General features: G+C 32.6%; 2 protein-coding genes across 2 annotated transcripts in view; both read left to right on the top strand.

The window, feature by feature from the left end:
- Positions 1-89: 89 nt before the first annotated feature.
- LOC132903986 (fer-1-like protein 6) lies at positions 90-5,326 on the top strand. The gene is made up of 11 exons (XM_060953816.1): positions 90-320; positions 888-1,058; positions 1,742-1,890; positions 2,258-2,415; positions 3,229-3,407; positions 3,677-3,794; positions 3,964-4,063; positions 4,149-4,315; positions 4,469-4,569; positions 4,715-4,906; positions 5,254-5,326. The coding sequence occupies exons 1-11, from the start codon at positions 115-117 to the stop codon at positions 5,324-5,326; spliced, it is 1,614 nt and encodes a 537-aa protein (XP_060809799.1). The 5' UTR covers positions 90-114.
- A 3,357-nt stretch (positions 5,327-8,683) lies between these two features.
- Positions 8,684-9,952, top strand: part of LOC106133844 (transient receptor potential cation channel subfamily A member 1) — a 34,380-nt gene continuing 33,111 nt past the window's right edge. Inside the window, exon 1 of the mRNA XM_060953527.1 lies at positions 8,684-8,790. The gene's annotated coding sequence lies outside the window, so the exon portion shown is untranslated. The remainder of the gene's footprint in view (positions 8,791-9,952) is intronic.

The following is a 9,952-nucleotide window of genomic DNA, read 5'->3' as shown; positions in this document are numbered from 1 at the left end:
TTGCGCGATCAAAACATCGGCCTCACTGTTAAATGCTATTTTTGCATACTAGAGTAAATAATTGTAATGAAATAATGATGGATTGTTAATTTATATCTTTTTCACTTATTGGCCATGAAATATTTAAGGTATTTCGCTGATTATCCTTCCAATGGTCCTGCCAAATTCTTAGTTCGAGTGTATGTACTAAAGATTTTAGATGTCGCATCTAAAGATAACTCGGAAGATCAAGATCCGTCAATTGTAATATCTTTAGGAAAAAAGCGATATAAGGATCACCAACGGAACTCACAATCTTCGGATAAGTCCATGTTTGGAGAGTGAGTCTGAATTTTCTGATTTTTAGTTTTGTGAATCATCGTTTCAAATGAATGTAGGTATAAAGTCATTTTATTAACGGTCAATTTTTATATTAACGTTTTTAAAATATAGCTTGATCGCTTGGACAGATGTGATTTCATATTTTATGGTACATCTTTTTTGCAAACGTGCGTAAAAGGTCATTCCATCCTGTGTCTCAGAGATCAAGTTATGATATTGTTGATGTAGTCAAAGGTATAAAAGTACCAACTCATTGTCACATTTAAACATTGACGACGCTGACGGTGGTGACAACGGATCATTGTAACATGATCTGAAACGTTTTATACCTGTATTATTTATAAAAAATAAAAATGTTGACTAAAAGTAGTATTTAGTGGATTAATTAATAAATATCTATATGTATATATTTGGCTTATTAATTGGTCCACTCATTCAGAAATTAAGCTTATTGTTATGAATCTGCTTGAAGGGATCTGTCACCCTCTATAAATGACAGTAATTTTTCTCAGTAAGAGTAAGTTACTCAGTCGTCTCTAATTTTAATCCAAAACAACTTTTTCCAGAATGTATGAATTGCGTTGTACAATACCAGAAGAATATCTGCTGTCTTTATCCTTATATGATTCTGAAGGTGGCTCATCTGAGGAATTGATTGGCCAAACAAGTATTGATTTGGAAGACCGCATTTATACTAAACACAATGCCTGTGTTGGATTATCCCGAAAATATGATTTGTTAGTTTCTTCTTTTGGACTTAATAAAATATGGGCATTTCGGTTACGTAGGGGTGTTATATTTGAAGGTTTCCAAAAGTAGGTCGTTCTTTGAAGTTATTTGAAATTAAGCTAATTGCGATGTTTATAGTTTCTGCATCGGATGTATCAATTTCCAAAATAAAACCATTCGAGTTTAATATGACAACCATACATTTGGGCTTTTAAATAATAAATAAATAAATAAATCACTGATAATGAATAATATTTACAATTTAATTGGTATATTAAGTGAATATACATACATATAGTCAGTCAGTAAAGGCCACGTTCAGAGATGTATGGTTTACCTTTTTATTATATGTAATAATGTATTGATTATTCTCATGAAAGCAAAGTATCACCGCGATGTCTTATATTGTTTAAAGTTCTGTTATACTGTTTTTCTTCGAAATGTCAAGAACAAATATTATTTATTTTAGGTGTTTGTGTTAAAATTTTCTATGCCAATTTTATTAAGACATTTCTGTTTTTATAGGTACATGTCGAAAATGTAAAATAAAAAAAAATCCTTTATTATAATAAACTAACATGTGTTTGAAAACCTTAATTTTATAGACTAATTATAAGTCGCCAAATGCCAAAAGCGTCACACAATCGAAACGAAAGCGTACGAATGATTTCTAAAAGTATACTTATTTCAGGATTGGTCCTGCAAAATGGCGCGACCGTCGGAAACCATCGGCTATTCTTGAAGAAATATGTTGCTTGAATCACCTTCCGCCACCGTCATATCCAGATGTAGCTACAGTTGTCGTTAATGGCGTAGAATACAGGAATCATAATAACACAAGTCAGCATATTATTAATCGCGCATCCTTATTCCAATAATAAGAAAATCTGTTTATCGAAAACATTTAAATTAAGGAGTCGGTTCATACATATCATATATACCAAACTAATAATTTTGTGTTACCGAAACTTATCCTACAATTTTAATATACTCACTACTAAATAACGAAGAAATAGCGCATTTAATTTCTCTCTATTTTTTTACTCTCAAATGCTACAAAATCATACCAAGCCATTATGAATATTCAACCATGATGTTATGACTTGGCTCATCAAACCAAACATTAAGATTGAGGTGCAACCTTTATGTTGACACAAATTGATAATTTGGACTAACCAGCAAAAAAGTTGCCTTTTTACTGTTACAGATTCGGAAGATAGCATATGGTCGTTGGATAAAAAAGAAAATATTTGCTTGAGCATATTACATCAGTGGCATACTCTTCCATTGTGTGGCTATCACTTGGTTCCAGAACATGTTGAAACTCGCACTTTGTATCGTCCTGATAAACCAGGATTAAGCCAAGTGGGTTTCTTTTTGGTTTACCACAAATTCTATTATGGGACACTTCAATAATTGTCATATCTTTTGGTTTCACAATATTAATTGACGTCAATTAAATTACTTAAAACTGAGTTTACTGCCGCTTCCAAATCGTCAGTGCAGAAGAAGCGGTAACAAACTGCACTGCAGCATTTTATTCAACAACTATCCTAACTTTAAATAATAAAAAACAAAACAACTCCTTACAAATTTTATTTGTAGGAGTTGTTATGTAATTAAAGACCTACATGAATTCTATCATCGTTGTCACTAACAATGCAACCTATGACTTAAAAAATCCCACTCAATTAAAACACGGAAGTAATGTTTATGACGGAACTAGTAGAGGCTATTTACACTCCTGTTTATCAACATACATACATACATAAAGTAACGCATTTTTCCCTGTTTATCTATTTTATCAACTGTAATGATAAAAAATATAGATACATAACATTGATTCCGAATTTTCTTCATCTACCGACACTTCTGTCTGTCTACTAAATCCCACCTCGGTCATGCACCAATGACTCTTTTCTAATGTAATCTAAATTATATACATTAGTTTGAATACTAACCAATGCCCTAACGGTGAGGGAAATTATCTTGAGGAGCAAAACAGTGATCGATCCAACACTAGATAGGTTTCTCTGTAAAGTTTGCGGAGGTCAGACTGAAGTCGCTTTGTGTAAAACTCTGACTAAAGCCAGGAAGAAGAAGAATACTATTTATTTATAAATATTTCCTGTAGTAGTACTATGGAACTTTTTTTAAACTTAATTTATTTATCTTTAGGGTAAACTATTGATGTGGATCGACATATTTCCATTGAATTCCAAAGGCATTCCGCCACCCGTCGATATAACACCTCCCAAAGTTGAAGAATACGAACTTAGAATAGTTCTTTGGGATCTATACGGCTTAAATATAAGAAATTTAATGACGAAGAAGAGTGTAGATGTTTTTATAAGAGGGTACGTAAATTTTCTGAAAACTAACAAAACACAAAGATTTTACCGTTGGACATATTATTTGATAATAATATAATAACATAATCTTTATGTTATAAATATATTTTTGAGTGACGGTTGTTTCTGACATCAGAATGGCCGGTTATTAACAAATAGACAAAAGGCGGCTTTTCGTACCGCAAACTCTTCCAGACAACCAGTTTGTAAGGAAGTAACAAGTTTAATCTACACCTCGAATCAAAATCTCAAATTAGTTTTTCTTTTCTTTTAAGGTTCATAGGTTGTAGTGATCAAGCTCAAACCACCGACGTATGTTACGGAATAACAGATAAAGCGAGTTTCAATTGGCGAATGATATTTCACATTTGCTACCAACATTCCGAAAGCATGGTAATAATTATTAATGTATTATGATGTACGCTAACGTTATTTTTAGTTTTGCAACGAGATACATATTTACGTATAATGATCACGCCTCTTTACCGGAAAGGTAGGCTCTTTGCATGTCTGCACCTTTTTACTTGCCACGATCTCTGATACTGGTGGTTTTTCTTTTCAGTTAATAGTAAAAAACAGAGGACCTTTTACTGAGTATGAGGAAAAGATACCGCCTAATTTTGTTCTTCAAATAATTGATAACACTTCAGAACAGATTATAGGTTATCTACCTATTTTTTATTTATCTATTCATACAATTTCAATCTTTTTTCATCTAGCTTATTTTGTCCGCTTTAAATTTTTCAGCATCGTTAACACTTAGTTTAACAGATTTTCCACGCGGCGTGAAGCTTCCACAAAATTGTTCTTTGAATTTTGATGAACATCGAAAAATTAATTTATTTTTAACGAGATCTGTAAGGGCTTGGTGGCCTTTAGAGGGCGCAGACAATTGCGGGAAAGACGTATTGATGGTAAGATTTGTTTATATTTACAAAAAATCCTTTTTTTTTTCACTAGCTCTATAAAATTAAAAAAAGAATAAAACAGATTCTTGAGTCCAATCAGTTGATTTTGTACTGGAAACAAAAATGAGTCGTTGTGAACTAAAGTTTTTTTATATTCAGGGTGCGATAGATTTGGAAATGACGTTGCTACCCAAAGAGCAAGCTGATCTGGTGCCTGTGGGCTTAGGACGTGGTCCTCCTTCGCCGCTGCCTGATCCACAGTAAGTTGAGAAGCACATCCTCTTTAGTTAAGTTTCTTAAGCATTATAGCATACATATAATAATTGGACGTAGAGAAAATTGTCCTTACGTTACATACATATAACACGTCTTTATCAATGTATAAATAGATTTTTTCGTTTTCAGCGAATCCAGTGCTACTTGTTTTCTCTGCTATTATTTCAGCGGAAGAGAAGCAAATAATGAAGACCATTTGTGTGGCAAAAGTTCTTTCATTCGACGTCACAGTTTTATGATTTCTCTAACCGTTTTCGCAATAATCGTGGCTATCTACTTCATTTTGTGCGTTGACACTTCCATAGTACAAGAATATTTACAGTAAGTATAAATATTTTTTTACAGACAATCGTTTTGAATTTCACAATATATTTACATTTTTAAACTAGGTAGGTATAGTTAATTCTTCATTTTCCTTCACTTCTATTTTGTGGTTATGTCTGTAGACTTCTTCTTTCTTTACGTTCACAGTATTATGGCTTAGTGATGGAATTGAGACTCAAACAGTAACAAGTTGCTAGCCCATAAGACTCCCAAGTTTATTAGCCTTTCCGTTAGTCGTCTTTAACGACATCCACGGATAAAATATGTCAAAATAAAAATAGTATCTTAAAAAAATACAAAATTTTTTTCATGATTATGTATGACTTTATTTTTCTTATTTCTAGAAACATCGGAATTCTCGGTGGTGATATTTCTGAAGAGCCAATGCAGGAGGCAAATCAGTTGGCTAATAGTTGAACTTATAACCAAGAATAAATTTAGAAATAATCGTAAAAAAACCTAAAAACGTATATTCTTTTTACGGCTATGATTGTTACTTCACTAACTTAATGGTTGTTGAAATAAAAAATAATAATATGTAGTTGTTTTATATTAACCAAGCTATTATAAAATAACTACACTATCTTAATTTTTTTCCCCCAATAGTATCCATTAGGAGAACCGTATTTAAAAAATAAGACCTTTTATTTACATTCTGAATGTATTCAGGAAATAAATTAATTAATAAATCATTCGTGAAAAGAAAAGTAAAATCCAGTGAACAGATTAAAAATAAATATTAACGTGGTAATACAAAATCTAAACTTAAACTTAAAACAAAAAGATTATAACAATCTGAAATTTAATTGCAATGCTGATTCTCTGAGCCAGATAATTTTCACGGTCACGCTAAATAGAGCTAACAGTCCTGAAAAGGCTGATAAGACACATTTAGCTATTTGGCTTAATGATTGAATTGAAATTCAAATAGTGACAGGTTGCTAGCCCACCGCCTTTAATAAGAATCGCAGTTTATACGATTATCCCTTAGACGCCTTATTTGTATATTTAATTTATAATAAAAACCATGACGTGTCTATTTTTAGTTGAGTCTATCTTTTCAATTTTTTCCCATCACTTGCGCCATCTCTAAGAAAACTCGGGCATTATTTCCTGAGTGGCTATAAACGTAGTGGTCACGAGTGTTGTTGATAGATGGCATTAAAGTCTAATGATATCAATGTGTGCTTTCGTGTCTTAATTTCATTTAGCGCATGTAAGTCCCTTAATACACGAGTATGTGTGCGGTTACAAATCAGCCCAAGCAAATTGTTCATGTGTGTCAGAATCACGAGTGTACCTCAAGGATTTAAATATATGTTTTGGATTTAAAACGTACTGGATGTGTACCTCAGTGTACCTATCATAAAAATCTGCGTACCTCCTTCTTTGTAAAGATTTTAAACAAAATAGGTACACCCGCCATCCTGACGTCAGACCGCGAGTGTACTTCTATTTAGCATATGTTTTTTTTTCTTTGACGTTGTTTTTAGGGTTCTGTACCCAAAGGGTAAAACGGGACCCTATTACTAAGTCTATATTGTCAGTCTGTATTTCGGGTCCTAAAACAAATAATGTAAAGAGTATTGGCCACTAAAGATCACATTGTTTCCGAGGCAAGCGATGGGAGTGTTATGACGATCTTCGTAATAATGTAACAAAAAGCTAAATGTATGATTGCAGATGTGTCATGTATGGATTGAAATATTTTTTTGTAATATACATAAAAATATATTGTGTGATTTAGGAATGTTACAATTCTGTACCTATACATAATAATGTATAATCACATACAGACAGCCACTCGAGTGATCCTATAAGGGTTCCGTTATTTTTTTCATTTTTAAGTCTTAAAATCTGTCTAGATTAATTTTTAATCTGAAAACACTGGCATACATCGTAATCCTAAGTCTTTCATAATTCTAAATACAAACGGAAAATACTTATGTTATAATAACAGGTGTCATTAATATTTAATTTATTTTTAGTTATTAATACTGTAGTTATTTTTATAACATAATAACATAAAAACGACATCAAAGCAAAACAAAACTTTTTTCTTCATTTTCTCGGCACCCTCAATATTTTTATTTATTTAATGTCGTCTTGTCTTAGTTTCGATTGGCCTTTTTTTCATTAGTCTGTCCGTCAGTTTTGGTCATCTAAAATGTCATGTCAAAGAGTCTGTTTGTCCATGGAGGCTGAACGGCCGCTACAGTATGCAAATATATTTTATAGATTCGACACTATATTACTCATCTCCATCTTCATCATCTCCATGTTCCCGAAACGTCTTTGAAAGTTATCCATATATTGTTGGCAACAGGCGTGATGTTATACTTAGTGTCAGTAAACTCACTATTTTGCGGGAAACGTCGACGACGATAAGATCCCTCTTATTCCTTTCTCACTTGGGATGGTTTTAAGAACTGGTGCTTTCGGATACCTTATTGTTAAGTACATTTGCCGTTAATAATGCAACTTGAACTAGTATTCCGAGCATTATATACCCAAGTTTCTGTTTTTATTATTCTTCGGGAAAATGACAGTGTACCAGTATAAAATGTATCTAAGATGTCACCCCGGTATGTTAGGTACCTTCGTACTCAATTTCAAGTTAATACCTAAATATCTGTTTTTGGATTAAGTATCCTTAGGGAACATGACAGTATACCGAGATAAAATGTTTCCATGTATGGTACCTTCATGCCGAAATTCAATTAAATCGTTTCAGTGGATTTTGTGTGTCGGAAGAATTGTTGAAAGTTTAAGAATATAATAGGTACTGAGGGAGAAAAAAGGAGAACTGAACAGGAAAGAATCAAATGTATAGCACTGCACTATATTTAAGGAAAACTAAGAAGTATATGCATATGTAGGTATACCAGCTGGCTTTGCCTGTAAATATTTAAAAAAACTACTATAATAAAATGAAGTAGGTTGCCTACATGTGCGTTCATACAGACAGACAGAAAAGAAAATAACTGCAGATTCGTCATCCGTAACGGAAAATAAAACATTTCTTTTTTGTTCTTTACTTTAATTATTAAAATATATTATAACATAGACATTAAACCTCGTACATCTTGTACTTCATAATCGTATGTCTATCAGTTAAACTTGTTGAACATTCAAAGTCCGCTGTGACATTAGAGCGTTAACACGCATGCCTACACAAAAGGGTAAGTTAGACTAAGAGCTAGCCCAAATTATATTAAGTCGGAATTGTACACACGTTTGTCGCTTATGATTTTGACACTTTTAAAACATGCTTTTCAAAATAATGTGTATAAATATATGTCGAACAAATTTTTGAGGTAGGTAACACGAATTCTTGGAAGTTACGTATAATGCCATACACACATAATATACGTAATACTAAATTCCATAGGTTTGATATAACGTTAGGGACAACACAGCAATCAGATTAAAAAGTCTTTTTTTTTAATTTTATTAAACTTGGTAACAGTAATTATGTTAATTTGAGAGGAATCTTACAACTTACTATAAGGCAACAAAAAAATGGGATTCCTAGCCCTCGCCTGAAAGAAGAATCTAAATGTTTAGCAGCTTTTCCCTTGATTGACTTTACAATGTGCTCTGGAAGAAATACAACTGGAAAATACCAGGTGGTTTCTTCGTATCTAGACCAGCATGGAAGCAAAGAGTTTTCTTTTTATAGAAACTTACTTTGGCAGGAAAATGTGTGCCTGTCTCTTGGTGTATTGAGAGCGGCGACATTATCTCATCGCGGCTTGCGCTGACCATAGGAAACGCGGCCGCGTTGTAAGCTCGCTCATTACGTTAAACATTCAGATTTTCAGCGAAATTGTGAAAGTTCTTAGAAGTGTTCTTGTTTTTTTATGAACTGCAACTAAAAGGTATGTAAACATGTGGAATGTCGTGCATATTTAAAAAATATATAATTAAAAAATGGCTTTAATGTTAGTGATATATAATATTTTGTATGTCTTATCGTAGTTTGTACAAATCAGATACAAAATGAATTGTCTATAAATATTATTGTCCTAACCAATGGCGAAATTTCTTTGCTTTGACCCAGGCTTGTGAATATTTTTTGTATTTTTTTTACTTTTCTGATATCCTCCCGAACGCAACGTTAAAAAGGGCAAAGTTTTTTTTTTAGAGATTTCAATATCATGTAATTAATACTCGAATCTTTGCCGTATCGTGTGTGTTTTCCAACAGTTTAGTAGCTTTTATTCTTACAAACCTAGATTGCCGTCATTTCAGATCGAAAAAATCCATGATTTTAGAAGAAGTTTCCAGTGTCGCAATGACTGATCATAGTATAAAAATATAATACAAAGTTGTATGTACTCTTATCAAATGTCATTTTTAAGATTGCTTAAGCGATAACTTGTCCCCCTATATACTTATGCTATGCTATGCTATGTTTGCTTTGTTTTTTATTGTATTCTATTGTCTTGATGCAATCAAGAATATTATATTTATGCCTACTTGAAATAACCTTAGTTGAATTAAATCCTGCAATTCCTGGCTTTGCACGTTAGTCCTTATTTCTTAGAATGTCACCCGGGCTAGTCTGGGTTTCGCAAATATTAAACCCAAACTTTCAGGTTCTGCCGGTTCGTAGCCATCTGCCTTTTCATAATTACAATTATGTACCTAGATGATTTTTCGTAAAAGTCTCTCGTCAAGTCTCTTGTTAGTTGTGATTGTAGCTTTCAAAAGCTCAAAGATACATTAAATGATTATTTATGTATTTTGAAATTTGATAAAATTGTATCTTTATTTGACAATTTGCTTTAACACGGAGCTTGCTCCCTTGAGAATATCCAGAAAAAGCCTGTTGTTTCTGCGTAAGGTCAATTTTATCTCTGTGCGAAATCAAAATCTGCCCAGACTTTAGTTTGTGAGTTTATTTGTTACAAAGAAAAAGACAAATCTTTTCTCTTTATTATATAAGTCATAGAAATTTCCCATTGTACATATCTGTATGCTGTTTGGGTTGCAGTGGGGTCCCTTCTCCCGTTCTCAGGACATCGATAAATATATTTC

Source organism: Amyelois transitella, chromosome Z, assembly GCF_032362555.1.
Source record: "Amyelois transitella isolate CPQ chromosome Z, ilAmyTran1.1, whole genome shotgun sequence".
Taxonomy (NCBI): Eukaryota; Metazoa; Arthropoda; class Insecta; order Lepidoptera; family Pyralidae; genus Amyelois; species Amyelois transitella.
This window is presented reverse-complemented; position numbering and strand designations above follow the sequence as displayed.

What these genes read in the sequence shown, in the direction of transcription:
- LOC132903986 (XM_060953816.1), top strand. Translation starts at nt 115, where the DNA reads ATGAAATATTTAAGGTATTTCGCTGATTATCCTTCCAATGGTCCTGCC. An exon ending in TTATCCCGAAAATATGATTT is followed by an intron (nt 1,059 to 1,741) that starts GTTAGTTTCTTC and finishes TACTTATTTCAG; the next exon opens with GATTGGTCCTGCAAAATGGC. An exon ending in ATAAACCAGGATTAAGCCAA is followed by an intron (nt 2,416 to 3,228) that starts GTGGGTTTCTTT and finishes ATTTATCTTTAG; the next exon opens with GGTAAACTATTGATGTGGAT.